Source organism: Balaenoptera borealis, assembly GCF_965194805.1.
Source record: "Balaenoptera borealis genome assembly, chromosome: 4".
Classification (NCBI taxonomy): domain Eukaryota; kingdom Metazoa; phylum Chordata; class Mammalia; order Artiodactyla; family Balaenopteridae; genus Balaenoptera; species Balaenoptera borealis.
Genome location: NC_138861.1, coordinates 122,967,661 through 122,987,922, shown reverse-complemented (window position 1 = coordinate 122,987,922; position 20,262 = coordinate 122,967,661). Strand labels below are relative to the sequence as shown.

General features: G+C 36.4%; 1 protein-coding gene across 9 annotated transcripts in view; it reads left to right on the top strand.

Annotated features, from left to right (window-relative positions):
• The window catches only part of ZGRF1 (zinc finger GRF-type containing 1), a 79,338-nt gene that overhangs the window by 48,369 nt on the left and 10,707 nt on the right, over positions 1–20,262 (top strand). For 7 of the 9 annotated variants that reach the window (XM_082389603.1, XM_082389602.1, XM_082389606.1 and 4 more), the window contains 10 exons: positions 1,751–1,874; positions 3,701–4,356; positions 5,084–5,222; positions 5,722–5,906; positions 7,176–7,372; positions 8,575–8,714; positions 10,520–10,663; positions 11,940–12,054; positions 13,505–13,767; positions 15,469–15,628. In XM_082389603.1, the coding sequence (XP_082245729.1) occupies positions 1,751–1,874; positions 3,701–4,356; positions 5,084–5,222; positions 5,722–5,906; positions 7,176–7,372; positions 8,575–8,714; positions 10,520–10,663; positions 11,940–12,054; positions 13,505–13,767; positions 15,469–15,628 (2,123 nt within the window). The remainder of the gene's footprint in view (positions 1–1,750; positions 1,875–3,700; positions 4,357–5,083; positions 5,223–5,721; positions 5,907–7,175; positions 7,373–8,574; positions 8,715–10,519; positions 10,664–11,939; positions 12,055–13,504; positions 13,768–15,468; positions 15,629–20,262) is intronic. The other 2 variants (XM_082389607.1, XM_082389605.1) reach the window with 2 other exon arrangements.

Genomic DNA, 20,262 nt, shown 5'->3' with positions numbered 1-20,262 from the left:
TCTGTCAAATCAGGGCACCACTCTTATGACCTCATTTAGCCTTTATTACCTCTTAAAGGCCCTGTCTCCAAATACAGTCACACTGGGGGACAGGGAAAGGAAGAAAGCAATAATAAAAGGTGTTGAGTCCTGCTGGGAACCCTCTAAGAGACCTATAAAACAAAACTCAGAATTGTCCTCCCAAAGAATGAGGAAAGTAAGGTATTTGTGCACCAATTCCCACCCCTCTTTGGCTGAAGATTACTCCTGGGCATATTAACCAACTGGCACTTCTGGCCTGCCCTACCTGCTGTCCCAGCCCGCTCCCCCAGCCGCTGTCCTCAGGCAGAATGATGCAGATGCTAGAGGTAGGAAGCCTGCGACAGGTAGGGGAGCAATTCCCCAACTGTAGATGACCTCATAGATGGGCTGAGGAGACACGGCCAGGACAGCAACAGCGTCTGCTACAGTGGTTAATGGTGGAAAGTTTAGGAAGTTTTCAGTGGGCTGTGCTTCCTGCCATGTGGAGGAATCTGGTCTACAGGGAAAGAGAGAGAAGCAGACTTTCAGAGAAAGAGATGGAGTTAGTGACAGCAGTGGAAGCCCTGATTCCAGCTGGTTTTGAGGCCCAAGCCCCAGTTTTGTCTGTTCAGTTAGTATTAGATTTTTAGGGTGATTAATTTCTGGAAGCAGCAACAAAATTAAATACTGTTCTGGGCTTCCCTGGTGGCGCAGTGGTTAAGAATCCGTCTGCCAATGCAAGGGACACGGGTTCGAGCCCTGGCCTGGAAAGATCCCACATGCCGCGGAGCAGCTAAGCCCGTGTGCCACAACTACTGAGCCTGAGCTCTAGAGCCCACAAGCCACAACTACTGAGCCCACATGCCACAACTACTGAAGCCTGCATGCCTAGAGCCCGTGCTGCACAACAAGAGAAGCCATGACAATGAGAAGCCTGCACACCACAACGAAGAGTAGCCCCCGCTCACCGCAACTAAAGAAAGCCTGCGTGCAGCAGCAAAGACCCAACACAGCCAAAAATAAATAAATAAATTAATTAATTAATTTTTAAAAAAAAGAGAGAGACCTTCTCTAAAAAAAAAAAAAAATTAAATACTGTTCTAAGGAGAATAACATAGAGAATAATATGACTGTTCAGATGCAGAATATATCAAAAAAGTTTATTTTAAAAGGAGCAATATTTTGAAGTTTAGATCAACTGTAGGTGTATCCTAGACCTGAGGACCTAAGAGAAAGCTGAATTCTCTGAGGAGTCCCTGAAAGCAAGAACTTTACCTGGTGATTTTCACTTTCTCAACTTAGACAGTTGCTACCATATGGCTCTAATCTGTCTGTCCATGTAAAGTGAAGTTTTTTATTTGAGAGATTGTTACTAAACTAAAAATAATCTTGAAACCAGATTCAATGTCTTACGCCCTCAAGCTCCAAACATAAGAACTGATTAAGCCTGAGCCTCTTAGACTGGAAACTGATCTTCACAACCAAATCCCCATAACCCAGATCAATCCAAATCAGAATCTGACCCATTTCAAATAAATCCAACAGGTTTTATGTTCTCTATTTCACTTTCTATTATTCTTGTTTATTTTAGTGAGTTTATTCTATCCTGCCCCTTTTGGAAGAAGCTTTGCCCCACTATAGCTCTACACAGTGTGCTTGAAAGCATTATTTTTACAATAGTTACTGGAATTCATTCAAACTATAGGGAAAAAGATTTTGATCTGTAGTTTTGTCTCTTCTTTCTGGATAGGTGACGTCACCAGAACAAAAGATCTCAACATTAAACCCTGTTTCTACTTTATCTTTGAACTCAAGAGATGAAGACTTCATACTGGAATTCTCTGAGGAGTCCCTGAAAGCAAGAACTTTACCTGGTGATTTTCACTTTCTCAACTTAGACAGTTGCTACCATATGGCTCTAATCTGTCTGTCCATGTAAAGTGAAGTTTTTTATTTGAGAGATTGTTACTAAACTAAAAATAATCTTGAAACCAGATTCAATGTCTTACACCCTCAAGCCTTCCCACACCCTCTCTCCCTTTTGACTTTTTCTATTGGAGATGGCTCTTATTTCCAAATACAATCCCTTCCAGCTTTCTAGTTCCTTCTTATTTCTTCTCTCATCTTCTCATCACAGACCTCTAAAAGTGTCTTCTACCATTGCCAACACTTCTCACAGCTGTAACTCCAGAGCCCGGCCCCTCTATAGTCCCTTCTCCTCCCAGGGAAAGGATTCATTGTGAATGTCTGGTCATGGTTGACCTTAGCATAACCTCTTAGTTCCCCTCTTTTGCTTTGGGATCCTGGCAATATCAGGGAACTCTTCAGTTGCTGCTACCTCAATTGCATTCTCAGGCCTCTGTGTTTTCATACATTTTGATTCTTCCCTGTGAGTAATTTCCTGCTTCTTGATAAGTATAATACATTCTGTAGGATCCCTTTCGCTAACTTTTCTTTTTCTCTCTCTTTTCTTGTAATCTCATCAATGTATCTTCCCTTGATTCTGAAGTTATGTTGGGTGAGGGGTGAAGCTGTAGATAATGTTTTGGTCATGGGTGGATGATATAAAAATAAAAACTAATGTGTCTGGGTAGCTGGGTTGAAGAAGGTTTAGTAGGTGTGGTTGATAGACGAAACAAGGTAGGAAAGAGTCAGTATGGGAGCTGTGAGTATCTAAAACAAGTGAGGTGACAATGGCATATAGATGATTTACACAGTTATACCATGAATCTTTTACTATTTAATGAGGTTTTAACTTTTCTGTCAGTGTTGCTTGATCAGCTTGTTAGAATTACAAGGTAACAGTTTATAAAAGAATATCATTGACTTACCTGCTGTTCTGCTATCTTCCCAAGTGACCTCCAGAGTTTATTCCCAACAAAATAGAAACTCTATCAAGAAGGTACATTATTATAAAATAGGAAACCATAGCATTTCAGAGAAAAACTTTAAGCTTATATAGTTCCCATGCAGTATTATTCATTCTTTATTTATTCAACAAATATTACTGCTTTTTACATTTTCAGGAATATATCAATTACTAACGATGCTGACAGAAGGAATTATAAAACTCAGCCAAAATCTGCCATAACATGAGTTTACCAGAGTTGAACTCTTATCACATAACAATATATCAAAATAAAGCTAAAAGTCTTCTTTACCCTGAAGGTCAACATATTAGTCTGTGAATGTAATAAATATATAAAGGAAGTTACAACACATCGATAAGTAAACCTTGAACTTCAGTCTTTGGAGAATATAAAGCTGAGAACAAAAAACTAGTTCTGGGTTCTTGTCTTAGCTCTGCCAATCGGTAGTCATGTTACCTCTAGGCCTTGTTGGCAATCTTATCTCTAAGGTGAGAATGATGAATCCCTTCTCAGCTGTAAAATACTTTGAAAACTTCAGTGTTATGTAAATATAATGTAGTAATTGGTGGGGCAGTGGTGAGTGGAAATCCTTAGCTAAGAGGCAAAAGAAAAAGAGAAGGATTTCAAGTCTATCAACCTTGAAAAAGTTTCTTTATTTTTTGGAGCCTAAAACCATTAAATTTTTAAAAAGGAAATATGATTTTTTTGTTTGTTTTGGTACAAGGCATGTTGGTACCTTTTGCTTTTTTGTATGGATACCCACTGTTTTCTAGAGATTGGGTGATGTCCGTAATACATTTTTATTTAACTAGCTCTTTTTTTTTTTTTAGTAATGGAAAAATCGAGTTCTCTGGAGGATAAGAACCTTCAAAGGCTTTCATTAGTAAGTAGAACCCGAGTTCCACTTATTACTTTGCCACCTGCCAGTGGGCCACCTGATGTAGATTCTTGTTCATATGTGATCGACTCTGACAGGCAAGAGTCTTCTGGTTCTCCCATATTCAACTTTTGTGAAGAGTCAGCAGTTCCTTCTTTTAGCTTTGGGTCAGAGGACCAGAGCGAAACTTCTTTCTCTAAAGAATCTAAGGAAGTGACTCCAAGGGACGTTTCACTTTTTGATAATATACCTACTCAAAGCAAGTGGCTGAAATATCAAAACATACTCCAGTGCAACTTGACTACTCCAAACAGAGTTGATCAGAAAGTAACAGATGGCTTCTTTGCTGAGGCTATTTCTGGGATGCATTTTAGTGACACGGGTGAAAGACAGAGTGGTGCTGTGAATGAAAGTTCTGTAGACTCTGTGCATTTGCAAATGATGAAACACATGCTTCAGCAACAGCAGCAGGATTTTAGCAGTCAAGATTTGGTTTCCAGAAAGAAGGCATTTTCTTTGAATTTAAAGCAGACTTCTAAGACTGAGGAAATTCAAAATGTGTTAAGAGAGTATGCCTGCTACAACTGCAGTGTAACAGGAGATTTTCAGGTGAGGAAATGTACCAGTGTTTTGCATCTTTTTTCCAGTAGTTATTATCTGAATTTCAACAAAAGAATTACCAAAATCATATAGGTGCAATGATTTTAGTCTCAGAGCCAATGGCTTTGTTTTTTGTTTTTTTTTTAAGAGTTTTCTAAAACTCTTGCTACACTCACATTTTCTTTGACTTAAGATCTTTCCTAGAGTTTGTGAACATTAAATGAAATTATATATTTGAAAGTGTCTGGTGCAATATCTGGCACATAATAGGTACTTAATAAATTATAGCTCTGTTTCTACCATCACTTCCACTACTACTGTTACTATGATTGTTTTCATTTTTCACTGTCAGCTCAATTTTGCTGATCAGATCATTATTAGGGTAAAGATACATCTTATTATACATTGGTTACGAACAATTCTTACTATAGTTGTAACCAGAAATAGAGATACATAATGATTCACTCACATCAGTTAAGTTTTTCCTAGCAAAAATATTTAAAAACTTATTAAGGGGCAGACAAGAAAAGTTAGTCTTATTTATCATTAAAAGTGCCATGTCATAGCCTTTCTTGCTGTACTTAGTTTCTCATTTAAAATTAGAAAATGGTTTTCATGGATTCTGGAAATCAAAAGAAAAATTTGTTTATTTCCTTTAACATATCTATGGAATTTGCTTATTAGTAAACAGTATTTTTCTGGAGTTGTTATAATAACTTGAATTATTCCATTTCAGGAGATAAATGACTCCGAGCTATGCTTCCCAAGTGGGCAGAAAATAAAATCTGCATATCTTCCCCAAAGGCAAATTTACATACCAGCTGTTTTTCAGTCTCCTGCTCATTATAAGCAGATTTTTACATCTTGTCTCATAGGTATGACTGTTGTCTTTTTATTTTATTATGATTGATTGCTGCTTAATGTAAATAGTTTAGCTGTAAGAAAGTGTAGTATCTTTTATGAATTTTTACATTAAATTGTCTACTTGAGATTTGTTATTTTCTATATATTTAATCCAGTTATTGACAGCAAGTTGTATTTTAATTTCAGATCGAAATTGAGCTTTGAGTGGGAAATGACAGCATTATCTTTTTCAAGGTGTAGTTTAAAAATTTTTTTTAAACTGGAAGTGTTACAGATGGTTTTGTTAAATTAAGTAGGAAATTTTAAGTATGGTGCATAGTTTGTTTTGTTCAAGAGTAAAACTAGACTTTTAAAAAATGGATGTTAGTATTAGGTTATAGTTTACTCTGTCAAAAGGCTATTTTCAAATTTAGCTAATACATATCTGATACAAACGTGAAATTATTTTGTATTTAATTTTCATCTGTACCTATATATTTTTTAAAATTATCTTTAAAAATTTTTTTGTAGAACATTTAAATATATTGCTGTTTGGGTTGGCACAAAGGTTGCACAGAGCTCTTTCAAAAGTTGACATATCATTTTACACATCATCAAACAGAGACAAACTGAAAAATGTAGAAAATGATGTGCCATCCTGCCATCATCGTCAGCCTGCAAAACTTGTCATGGTTAAAAAGGAAGGTCCAAATAAGGTATTGTTCCCTCTTCCCCTTCTTTTACGAGACAAGTAAGTCTCATAAAAGGCTTAGGTACCTATTGCTTTACAACAAGCTTAAGGAGTAAGTCTTGACTGGGAGCCTTCTGCTTGAGACATTAGTAACTAACATATAGTAAACTCTCAATACATTTTTCCTGAAAGATGATTTGCATTCGACGCTACAAAAATATGAGTTAAAATCAACCTTCGAGTTGCTTAGGAACTTGTTGCACAGTAGTGGATGGAGAGAGATGAGATATATAAAAGGAAATTTTATATAATACTGTAATTGATAAAGTAGGAGGGATATGCCCAAATTACAGTGAGAGCACTGAGAAGGGAATATGTCCTAACCTGAGGGCTTAGAGAATGCAGAGATGAGCCTGAAGGAAGTAAAGGTTAAAACTGGTCTACTATGTGATCCCTAGTACAAGTAACATAACTGATAAGGCCAGGGGAATAGAAAAGCATATTGATTTAATTTATACTGCTGATAACATTATTATGGAAGAAGTTAAGTTAGTAAAATGTTTGTAATATTGACCGATGGTTTGTACTCATAAAACTGTGCTTTCACTCATAATAATACAACTTTCCCCCATTGCTTGCATATTCCACTTCATCATTAGTTGAGTATGTAAATTTGGTTTTAAATTTAGTTTTCAAAAGCAAGAATTCATAAAAATATTATAACCATAGAATAAAATATTATAGAGCCACTAAAAGTCTTTTCTTTTTAAGATTATTTGATGACATGGTTGTCATGCTCATAGTATGTTGTTGGGTGTAAGGGTTAGGTTATAGACTAGAAAATGTATTGTTATCTGAGTTTTATTAAAACAGTATACATGTGTGTATCCTTGTGTGTGTGTGTGTGCATGCTTGCACTTACGTGAGTGAGAAAAAAGTCTGGAAAGAAATGCACGAGATGTCCCCTATAGTTGTTTTGGGGCAGCTTTCAGGTTTTCTATAGTGAACATGTTAAGTCAGAGATCAATAAATATTATTTTTCAAATAAGATTGAATTTTCAGAATAGTGTAATTTTTGATAAAAAGTAAAAAATGAAAAGTAGGGTTTTAAGTTTTAATTTATTGTTTAAATTAATAAAAAGATTAAGTTGTATAGCGGCTAATTTATTGGAGTACATTAATGCCAAGCAGCCTTTATAAAAGTCTTGACAAACATAGTACAAAAACAGTAAAAAAATAAATAAATAAAAACATTATTTTTCTCACTAAAGTTTCAATATCTTTTTCCCCTTAGGGTCGTCTCTTTTATACCTGCGATGGACCCAGAGCTGACCGATGTAAATTTTTCAAGTGGCTTGAAGAAGTGACCCCAGGATATTTAACACAGGAAAAATCTCTACCTAGCATGGTTTTAAATGATATAAAAAGTATTGGCTTGTACTTAAGAAGTCAAAAGATACCCCTCTATGAGGAATGCCAGCTTTTGGTGAGGTATGTTTTATGGTGCCAAGTAATTGCCTCTAATTATATCAGAAAATAGTAACCTCACAGAATTATGATCAGTTTTCAAAGAGATTGAGATAGGAAGAATATCTAAAAGATAGAGTACCTCATTTTTTGTGACTATAAAATGGGAATAATTCCCTAAAGCTATTTTTGGCCCCCTCTAAACATTGAGCAGTGCCAGCAATATCAGGATTACTGGCGGGAATGCCATTTTTCTAACCATTTTTACATATAATCATAATTCTAAGGGAAACCCTATCAAACAAATCACAAGAATAATTTTTATCAGCACAGGATAATACATATTGGTCATTCACAAGCCTGAACTACATAGTTTATAGGATGATAGAATGCTACTTTTTCGAAACATGTCTTACAAAAGTTGGATTACCCGAAAAGTAAATATAATGAGCATTTGCATGGTAATTTAATAATAACAGCATTTATTGGGAGCTTGTACATGCCAGGCACTCTTCTAAGCACTTTGCATGTATTTCATTTAATCATCATAATTTATAAGAAATGGTAATAAGATAATTTATTATTCTATTTTTACAGTTATAGAAACTGAAGTACCCTGTCTTTTAGATACTATTCCTATCTCAATCTCTTTTAAAACTAATGATGTTCCTGTGAGGCTTGCTATTTTCTTCCTTTGACACAGTGTATTTTTATTGTGTATATATGTATGAAAGTATATAAACATACACATTCCCTGGTTCTTTCCTCTTCATACTGTATTTTAAAGATTTTTAAAAAAAATTTGTACCTTCAAACTTCCAGTTATAAAATTAATAAGTCCTGCAGATGTAATGTATAGCATGGTGACTATAGTTAATATTACTTTACTGTATATTTGAAAACTGATGAGAGAGTAAGAGCTCATTACAAGAAAAAATTTTTATTTGAAAAAAATTTTATACACGCAATGAGTTCTTCAGTGCTTTTTTAAAAAATTCAATTTATTTAAAAATAAAAACAGTTCACCCATTTTCTTCACAAGAAAAAACTTTGTGTGGCAATGGATGTTAACCAGACTTATGCTGATAATTTCACAGTATATACATATATCAAATCATTATGTTGTACACCTGAAACTAATATGTTATATGTCAGTTATATCTCAATTAAAAAAGAAATCATACCTTAATATTCAAATTCACTTTTGTCTTTTACTCATTTTGCAGAAAAGGGTTTGATTTTCAAAGAAAAAAGTATGGTAAACTAAAGAAGTTTACTACTGTAGATCCTGAATTTTATAATGAACCTAAGAGCAAACTTTATCTTAAGCTGAGTCGGAAGGAAAGTTCTTCGACTTACAGCAAAGGTAAGTTGATCTGATTATGTTGTGGCTGAGTCTAGCCTTGTATCTCAGTTACATACAGCCCTGTAAATTCTTTATATTAAAGAGATTTTTAAGAGTACAGTTTCATAGTACATATTGTGAATTATTGTATAATAAATTAGACCATTTCTAAAAAGCATATTTTATTTTATTCCCCCCACCCCTAAAAAGCATATTTTAAATTTTAGTTTTTTTAAAAGCTTTATTATAGGCTACCAAAAACTGTTTAATTTTGGTTAAAGAGTCACACCAAGTTCTTGGCATCATAAGTATACTGAATGAACTGTACCCTGAACCTAATATAAAAAATAAGCTGAAAATGTAATGAGTTTAGTGATACTTCTGTCATTGCTGCACAATATGACAACATTGGACCCCAAATTTTGTATATTTGGAAATAAAATCCTTAAAAATTTTTTTCTTTTTTTGGCTGCGTTGGGTCTTTGTTGCTGCGCACGGGCTTTCTGTAGTTGCAGCGAGCGGGGGCTACTCTTCATTGCAGTGTGCAGGCTTCTCATTGCGGTGGCTTCTCTTGTTGCAGAGCATGGGCTCTAGGTGCGCAGGCTCCAGTAGTTGTGGCACGCGGGCTCAGTAGTTGTGGCGCACGGGCTTAGTTGCTCCGCGGCATGTGGGATCTTCCTGGACTGGGGCTCGAACCCTTGTCCCCTGCACTGGCAGGCGGATTCTTAACCACCGTGCCACCAGAGAAGTCCCTAAGTTGGGTTAATTTTTATCTTTGCTTTCATGACCTACTCTTGTCATTGATCCTAACCTAACTTGCTTTTGTTATTTGATTAGTTATTTTAAATGATATAAGAAACTTTGAATCAACAAAGCAAAGCTAAATCTAGTACCTTATAGCTACCTACATTTTTTTTTTAATACATTTATTTATTTATTTACTTTTGGCTGCGTTGGGTCTTAGTTGCAGTGCGCGGGCTTCTCACTGTGGTGGCTTCTCTTGTTGCGGAGCACGGGCTCTAGGCTCATGGGCTCAGTAGTTGTGGCAAACGGGCTTAGTTGCTCTGCAGCATATGGGATCTTCCTGGACCAGGGCTCGAACCTGTGTCCCCTGCATTGGCAGGTGGATTCTTAGCCACTGTGCCACCAGGGAAGCCCGGAATGTAGTTTTCTTTAAACAACAAGTTTTTTCCTTCATACTCATAATGGGTCAAATAATATGTGATTAAGTTATATAATTATAATAGCAAATACAACTAGTATAAATAAGTTTTAGAACAAATGCAGTTGACTCTTTGTAAGTGTAAACTCCACTGAGGGTAGAAGTAGTGCATAGATATTCTGGAAAGCAGCCTACTAGCTATGAGTGCTCAGTGTACTATGGAGAAGAAAGGAGAACGTTAATTAATCTGGAACATATGTTAAGTGGAAGTCAGTTAAGAGAACTTTATTCTATCCACGGATTGCCAACTTTATTTGAGCATAGAAACCTTTACATGGTGGAGCATCTTTTTAGACTAATATTCTACCTTGGGAAAATCAAATGTAGCTATAAGATAAAAGTGAGTTAGATGTTGTCTTTGCTTTATTTACAGTGTTTTTTTTAAAAAAAATAATTATAAAGTAACTTTAAAAACATTAAACTAATTGAGTTAAAAACATGGAAATGAAATGTTATGTGTTTGGGTGTCTGGGTGGAATCTTGTTGGTGATAATAACCAAGTTTGGTTTTTTGAGAAATAATATAGGACTAAGCATCAAAGAAATCCAAGGTAGCTTTGGATGGAGCATAGTTCTGAATCCTTTAAAAGTGTTTGTCGTTTCAGATGATCTTTGGGTGGTTTCAAAAACCCTAGACTTTGAATTGGATACTTTTATTGCATGTAGTACTTTCTTTGGTCCATCATCTATCAATGAGGTAGAGCTACTACCTTTGAAAGGTTATTTCCCTTCGAATTGGCCCACTAACAGTAAGTATTATTATGCCCATATTAATTTGTATTAAAAAAGAATGAAAGACATGTGATGCACTGTGAGCTAGAATGCTAACTTTGTGTGGGATTGTTTGATTAAAGCCAACAAAAAGCATCCACCTCTACTTCCTATTATTGTGTACAGTATTCTTGAAATGTGTATGAAAGTTGAACATCTAAATATTTCTGCAGCTCAAGTCCTAGAGGGCTAACAATATAATAAAATCTTGACCCTTCACTTAAGTATTTTGTTAAAGTTGAATTTTACATGGTATATACCCAATTTCTAAAAATATAAATATTAAACATATAAATAAGAATTTTCTTAAATAATTTCTTACATCAAATTCCAGTTCTTGATTTATTTAATCCTCTTGGTTTATTATTCTAGTAGTGTACATTTAGTAAACAGATCATTTATTTTTACATTGAGAAGTCTTGTAGATTTTGCAAGAGATTTCGTGAGCAGTTGAGCAGGAGCGTATGAGTTTCATTTGAGGCTATTTTATCATCTGCCTTGAGAAATTCTTAATAAGACAGTAGGCTATGAGCCTTACTTTTCTTTTAATAAAGGAGGCTGTAGTAAGCTGAGCCCTATCCGGTTCTATGGATCTGTATACTTCTCTATACATCTTGATCTCTGGAGTAATTTCTGATGGTCGAATTTGGTCCATATCTAATTAAGACACAGCATTTAACGACCCATTTCAAATATTTCATAGACATTTTTCACTTGATTTTTTTTCTTTTAGAACTGAATAAACCTAGTCAACCAGCTTGAGTTCAATAAGAGCCTAATTAAGTGAACATTTGTCATTTTTTGAATGCATAGTTTCATATTTGTTGCAGTTGTTTCCTCACCAATAACAGCATTCTAATTTTCTGCTTTCCATATATTCCTATAAAATAATTGAGGAAGAAATGCAAGAAAATGTTAAAAAATTCCACAAACACTACTATACAATGTATGCTGACTAAATCGAACTGGCTGTTAAGCAGTGTCACCACACCCTAACTCAGAACAGTTATTCTTATTCATTAACTGACATATGGAAGTCCAAATTTGGTGTAAGTTATGCAATTTATAAAGTATGAATGAGCAGGTAGTATAGTAGTTTAATGGATAAAAGGACCTCTGCATGTACTTAAGCATTTATTTTATGTTGTGTGATTAATTCAGTAGCTGAACTCTGAGTTATGTGTACATTTAATAGATTTTTTTAATGGTTCATTTCATTTACATTAATGTTAATTTTCTGCATTCTGTCTACAGCAGTGGTCCATGCATTATTGGTTTGTAATGCTAGCACAGAGCTGACCACTTTGAAAAATATTCAGGACAACTTTAATCCAGCTACTCTACCTCTAACACAGTACCTGTTAACAATGTAAGTCATTATTTACCTTTGGGTCATTGGTATTAAAAAATGATGACTAATTGTAAATATGAAAATGTAATAAAAGTACATTACATAAATTTTTGCCAACAAAGTGTTAATTTTCTTTCAGGGATTATGAGGTTACTGTTTGTCAGTGGTTCAAAAGAGAAAGGGGAATACACATCATTTCCCAACAATCCACCCATTCATCTATCTGTTTATTTATTTATTGTGGTAGAGTCTAGTAAGGGTTACTGCAAATTTTTTTCCTTTGTCAAGGAATAATTTCCTAAGGATCTTTTGAGTGTTTTTATTTATTTATTTATCTGTACTTTTATGCTACAAATTATTTAACATTTAAAACATTTAAAATTATGTAACATTTTACAGCTTGAATCCAGTATATATATTGATACTAATTTTATTCTTGACATAACCTATATCTCATTTTTAATTTCTCAAGCACCATGCCCCTTTTTTAAAAATTGGGAGCGACATTATATTGAATTCACTAAAATGATAGAAAAAGTCTAGTTTGTAATTTGTAATATTATGATCTAACTTGTGGTATTTCATTTTTTTCACCATAATAAAGTCCTAGGTAAGAAAAATAAATATCCTTATCCATTATGTCATTTATCTCCTTTGAAAGGAATGCAGTCTTTTTTTTTTTTTAATTTATTTGTTTTATTTATTTTATTTTTGGCTGCTTTGGGTCTTTATTGCTGTGCACGGGCTTTCTCTAGTTGTGTGAGCGGGGGCTACTCTTTGTTGCGGTGTGCAGGCTTCTCATTGTGGTGGCTTCTCTTTTTGCAGAGCATGGGCTCTAGGCACGCGGGCTTCAGTGGTTGTGGCTCACGGGCTCAGTGGTTGTGGCTCACGGGCTCTAGAGCGCAGGCTCAGTAGTTGTGGTGCACGGGCTTAGTTGCTCCGCGGCACGTGGGATCTTCCCATACCAGGGCTCGAACCCTTGTCCCCTGCATTGGCAGGTGGATTCTTAACCACCGCGCCACCAGCGAAGCCCAGGAATTCAGTCTTAATAGAAATAGAAATTAAACCAGTTTATTGCAGTTTTACCTTAAATGGAGGCTATATTAATTACCTAAGTCAGTTTTGTTTAATAGAACATGGGCTTTAAGTCAGTATACAACTTATTAGCTATGTGCTTTGGGGGAAAAATGTTAATATTTCTGTACCTCTATTTGGGATAATTAACTACTTAGTATTGTTGTGAAGATTGCATCAAGTAACATGTAAAATGCTTAGTATAATGCCAGCACATAGTAGGTTTTCAACAAATGTTAGTTCTCTTCCACCCTCCTCCAAATTGGGGTATATGTTCATTTGTGTCTCCAAAAAAATGTCCGCTGTGATGCTTATAAAGTGAAGGCTAAGTTATGACTAGGTCTGCTCACCTATTTCAAAAGCCCCTCATTTAAAAACATTTTCATTTGCTTAGGTCTTCATCAACTACAGTGAGCAACAAGAGAGTCAATAAGAGAAAATTTATCCCACCAGCCTTCTCGAATATCAACACAAAATTTGAACTACTCAGTACAGGAGCAACATTGCAGCTAGCTAGTGAGTTAATTCAGGCACACAAGTTAAACAAGGATCAAGCTACAGCTCTAATTCAGATAGCTCAAATGATGGCATCACGTGAAAGTGTTGAAGAAGTGAAGGAACTGGGAATTCATACCCTCCCTATCACGATCATACATGGTAAGAAGCAAGAAAAGAAAACGGTTCTAGTAACTACATTGTCATATAAGCTTTTGTAACTCAGTCTGCTCACTTGTAATTTCCTAGTCAGACAAGATTCCAGAATAACTCTACATTTTTCAAATCTGGACCCATTTTAGTAAACTATTAGATGAGAGCAGAACTGACCACCCTAAAAGGGAGAATAGGCAGCATATGTGATGAATGGGTAGCATTATACTCTCGTTATCAAAGTATCCAGATTTGATCTAGACATCTACGTGTTGTTCTCTATTAATTAATTCCTAGTCAGCTCACCCTTCATCCTTCATAGTAGCTATTCCAAACCTTCATCCTTCTCATAATCCCATCCTTGCCCCTGCCCCACTCTCTCTCTCCGAAATTGATTTTGCTTCTAAAATAGGAAATGGAGGTCATAACAGAAACTCCCTTCAATGTCCTGCCTGCCTTTTCCAACTTACCTAAGTATGGACCTATTCTTACTCTTCTGGTTCTGTCTCAGTGAAGGAGCTTTACTTTCTCCTCTTCAGAGCTACTACTTTTATCTGGAATCTGTTCCCTCTTTAACTCATTTCCTCTCACAGACCTTTTCCCTGAAGCTGATCCTACTTTTCGTCCTATTTTGAGGATTTGCTTCACATCCACTCTGTTGACCAAGCTAGACACTTGGAAGTCATCCTAGATTATTTTTCTCCCTAGATTAAGTGACTTTCTCTTAATCCTCCTCCATCTCTCTTACTGTTTCTCTCCCCTCATCAGATCAGTCACTGAGATGTCCCTTCTAGTTTGTACCTACTTTTCATATTGATTCTCTCCTCGCCAACTCATTAGCACCTCCTCAATCCAAACCTTCATCATGCCTCCATATAGCCTAGTTGGTGAGACTACTCTGTAAAATGGGATTTGATAATAGCATCTGTCTCATAGGTTTGGAGGATTAAATGAGTTAACATAAGTAAAGGGCTTAGAGTGGTGTCTGGCACATGGGAGGCACTTAGTAAAGTTAGCACGTATTATTGTTATGATCATCTCACACAGCTTTCTAATTGATCTACCTTTAGTTTTACCTTTCTTCATATTTTCACTCAAGTAGTTTTTCTAAAAAAAAAATATGATTTAGTTCCATTACTTAAAATCCTTCGTTGATTTCCCCTGGTCTTTAAGATAAAATTCAAACTTTTAGCCATAGCAAGCAGAACTCTTGTGATTTATCCCCTTGCCTACCTTGTCAGACAGCCTCATGTCTTGCCTGTTTGCTGTAGGCTGTATGGAAATACTTGTCAGCTATGTGCTTTGTCATGCCTCTGCCTAGAATGACCCTCTCTTTAACAGGATATCTTATCCTGGAAGATTTAGTTCTGCTACTCTTTTTATTTTTAGGAAGCATTCCCATCTCCACCAAAGCAGAGAGATGTTCTTTCTCTGATACCAACAATGTTACTTACCATATTGTTTTATCATTGTTCTTTGCTTGTCTATCTTCCTAAGTAGACTATGGTCTCATTAAATATGGAGGTCTTTTGAATAGTTATCTATGTATTTATCCCTTGTTCTAATTAAGCACATAGTGAGCACTCAGTTAATATTTTTTAATAAATTTCTTAAATGAAGGAGAGAGGGAAATGGATGAACTATTTCTTGTGCTTTTCAGAAATTTATTTATGACATTGCCTTCATTTTTTTCCCTTTCAAAATAATTAGGTGTTTTTGGAGCAGGAAAGAGTTATTTGCTGGCAGTGGTGATTTTGTTTTTTGTGCAGCTATTTGAAAAGAGTGAAGCTCTTACAGTTGGAAATGCAAGACCATGGAAACTTTTGATTTCTTCTTCTACTAATGTAGCTGTTGACAGAGTACTTCTTGGGTAGGTATCACAGGTGTATTTCAGTACCTAACGTTTTAGGTTACTGTTGAGAGAGGTAGATCACCATAGGCCCTGAGCGTCCATGCGCATTTTTGCTGGGTATGCCAGACATGCAAGGCCTTTAGCTCTGACTCAAGAACCAGCATCCATGAAACAGTAACAGGCTAACTTACCAGTTGCTCGTGTAAAAATTTGAGTCCAGCCCAGAACGTGTATTGTTGGGGTTGGAATCTACCGTGCAAGGCCCTGACCACTCTTACTCAGCACATTTCTTAGGGTTGTGTTTGCAGTGAGCAACCTTGACTGATGAGGTAGTATCTCCCTCCAGGACAAAGAGCAGGGTTACTTACTGCTTGTTATAAAAATAGTGGATTCCCAAGCTCAGTGTTCCTTTCCTACAGCTCAATCCACTGCAGTGCAGGCATCCATCTGGATTCTCTGTGTCTCCTCACAGGACATGGGGACCAAGGGAAACCACAGTAGATGTGTTGGTGCCTATGCTGCTTCTGTGCCATAAGTAAAAGTCCTTTGTCTCTGACCCAGGAGCTTTGAGTGGTTACCTTGGAAGTAGGCTAAAACCGCAAAACCAAGTCGTGGGTTATTCTCTTATCCACCTGCCTATATGAACAAATAATAGTAAAATAGCTGAACAGTTTGATTAAATTATGTTTTTGGTTTCAATAAGAGGGATCTACCTTTAGTTTTACCTATATCCCATCCCTGTACTAAAATTGTCAGGTTTTCTATTTGATTTTTTTTTTTTTTTTTTTAGTAGCTTCTCATTTTTTCACAACTTTATTTTTTTATTTTTTAATTTTTTTTAAACATCTTTATTGAAGTATAATTGCTTCACAATGGTGTGTTAGTTTCTGCTTTATAACAAAGTGAATCAGCTACACATATACACATGTTCCCATATCTCCTCCCTCCTGCATCTCCCTCCCTCCCACCCATCCCATCCCCCCAGGCAGTCACAAAGCACTGAGCTGATCTCCCTGTGCTATGCGGCTGCTTCCCACTAGCTATCTATTTTACATTTGGTAGTGTATATATGTCCATGACACTCTCTCACCCTGTCACATCTCACCCCTCCCCCTCCCCATATCCTCAAGTCCATTCTCTAGTAGGTCTGTGTCTTTATTCCCATCTTGCCACTAGGTTCTTCATGACCTTTTTTTTTTTTTTTTTCCTTAGATTCCATATATATGTGTTAGCATACTGTATTTGTTTTTCTCTTTCTGACTTATTTCACTCTGTACGACAGACTCTAACTCCATCCACCTCATTACAAATACCTCCGTTTCATTTCTTTTTATGGCTGAGTAGTATTCCATTGTATATATGTGCCACATCTTCTTTATCCATTCATCCGATGATGGACACTTAGGTTGCTTCCATGTCCTGGCTATTGTAAATAGAGCTGCAATGAACATTTTGGTACATGACTCTTTTTGAATTATGGTTTTCTCAGGGTATATGCCCAGTAGTGGGATTGCTGGGTCGTATGGTAGTTCTATTTTTAGTTTTTTAAGGAACCTCCATACTGTTCTCCATAGTGGCTGTATCAATTTACATTCCCACCAACAGTGCAAGAGTGTTCCCTTTTCTCCACACCCTCTCCAGCATTTATTGTTTGTAGATTTTTTGATGATGGCCATTCTGACTGGTGTGAGATGATACCTCATTGTAGTTTTGATTTGCATTTCTCTAATGATTAATGTTGTTGTATTTGATTTTATCCTACTTACAGACTAATAAGTTAGCCTGTTGCTGTTTCATGGAAAGCAATAGCACAGTCTGTTTTACAGGTGTAAAATTTTTGTGTAAATTTTATTAAAAATTGGGACTTCCCTGGCGGTCCAGTGGTTAAGACTCGGCGCTTCCACTGCATGGGGCGCGGGTTCGATCCCTGGTTGGGGAACTAAGATTCTTCATGCTGCAGCGCGGCCAAAAAAAAAAGCAAAGAAAGTATTACGTAATGTTTTACCAATATTCCAATGTTTAATGATCTGAATATCACATAAATGATAGTCTGATTAGGAGAAATAATCCGTATTTGTAAGTGTAGACTTTTTAAAATTAACTTTTATAATTACATAAGTTAATGCTTATGGCAGAAAATATGCAGACAATACAGATAATATTTTATTATATTTCTTTACAGACTTTTAATACATATACACACACTCATTTTGTTTTCCAAACTTAGTATTCAACAGTATATATTGTTTTGTGTCCTGCTTTTTTTTACTCAGTGATTATTTCTCTATGGTATTAAAGCTTAGAAACCAAAATTTTTCATAGCTCTATTAAATGCAATGATTTTCTTATACAATAAACAATTTTTGATCAGTAAGTTCTTACCAGATTTTTGCCATTATAAATAATATTGCAGCCAAGTTCCTTAAACATAAATCTTGGTCTCCATTTCTGATTCTTTCCTGAAGAAAAAGTCCTAGGCCTAGAATAAAAGATATGAACATTTTTAAGCTTCTTAATATACTTTGCAAGATTGCCCTCCAGGAAGGTTCTACCTGTGTGTACTCTTTCTTCTGAGTAATCTAAAACAGTGGCTGAGGACATTTTCTGATTCAAGATAATGACAAGTTATCTGGAGATTAAACAGCAAAGAACTTTAGATTGCTTAGCCTAAGATTAAAATTTAACTGTAGACTGTTAGAAAAGAAAAATCAAGAAGCTAGAAGAGTAAGTACTAACTACTGAAAAGTAACAGAAAACACGTAGAAGAGATTCTTTAGTGCTTAAGCCTCTGATGAGGAGCTGAGGAATGTGAATCTGCATTTAGGATCTATACCTCAACTGCATGTAAGCTGGACCCATACATTTCTTCACACTGAACTGACAGTTAGCTGTGCACTTGGATAATGCATTTCAATGGCAATGGACAGAATAGGACAAAGAGTTTAAGAAGAAATAAAACATTTTTGCCCCATGGTATGAGGATACTATACTCTCTATTATAGAATTAATGCAAACTTACATTGAAAAAAAAATGTAAACTAGTTTTTCAGGCTGAAAAATAGCTGACTATTCTCCAAGATGAAAACTATGAAAAAATGCAAAAATTGAAGTCTATTCATGTACTGACATTAAATAAACTGCTTCAAAATTATTTAGGAAAACTGTGTTTGGAGAGCTATAGTTTCTTTAGTTTTCCAGCTCTTTATTTCCCATTTGAGGTGGTAGATGTTTTAGCAGTCTGGATGTTCAGTGAGCTCCTGCTCTGTTCCTAGCATAGAGCTAGAGCTATAAGATATATAAGTGGGAAGGGTAGGTGAGGGCCGCTTCTTCACAAAGCCCTCACTGAGGGGTAATGTATATAGAAGAACAGTCATTGATAGCCTTTGGAGGTAGACAGACTTGCCTAGGTTTGAATCATGGTTGACTCTACGTATTAGCTATGTGGCCTCAGCAAAATACCTGACTTGAGTTTCAGTTCCTCATCTCTAAGATGAGATATTGTGCAGAGCTGTAATGAGTATTAAACAAGATAAGGTATGTTAAGAGGCTAACACTCTTCCTACCAAATCTTGCTGCTAAATATATGGTAGCTATTGCTTTCCATATTATTATGTCTTTAGGGGCAACTTTGTTTTTCTGTAGTTTTTGTTTTTCTTTTTTTTGGCCGCGCGGCTTTTGGGATCTTAGTTCCCTGACCAGGGATTGAACCTGGGCCACGGCGGTGAGCCAAGTCCTAATCACAGGACCACCAGGGAATTCCCAGGGCAATTTTACTTGTGATAAATTCTAACATAAATATTTTATGAACGTTTCATGAGCCCTCAACATAAGATAATACATATTTTTGGGCTTCCCTGGTGGTGCAGTGGTTAGGAATCTGCCTGCCAATACAGGGGATAAAGGTTTGAGCCCTGGTCGGGGAAGATCCTACATGCTGCGGAGCAAATGGGCCCATGGGCCACAACTACTGAGCTGGTGCTCTAGATCCCGTGAGCCACAACTACTGAGCCCACGTGCCACAACTGCTGAAGCCCGCACGCCTAGAGCCCGTGTTCCGCTACGGGCGAGGCCACCCCAGTGAGAGGCCTGCACACTGCGGCGAGGAGTGGCCCCCACTAGCCGCAGCTGGGGAGGGCCCGTGCGCAGCAACGAAGACCCAATGCAGCCAAAAATAAATAAATAAAGTTAAAATAAAAGAAAATGAAGGCATGCTTTAAAAGATAATACATATTTCTTTTATTTCTTTTAAATTAATTATTTATTATTTATTTATTTTTTGGCTGTGTTGGATCTTCATTTCTGTGCGAGGGCTTTCTCTAGTTGCAGCAAGCGGGGGCCACTCTTCATCGCGGTGCGCGGGCCTCTCACTGTCGCGGCCTCTCTTGTTGCGGAGCACAGGCTCCAAACGCACAGGCTCAGTGATTGTGGCTCACGGGCCCAGCTGCTCTGTGGCATGTGGGATCTTCCCAGACCAGGGCTCATCCCATGTCCCCTGCATTGGCAGGCAGATTCTCAACCACTGCGCCACCAGGGAAGCCCGATAATACATATTTTTTAAATTCTCTGAAACACATTTTATAAAAAAGTCTTTCAACTACATTATATTTACTTTGAGTTTAGGCATTTCACATTGAACTACATAATATAAAATA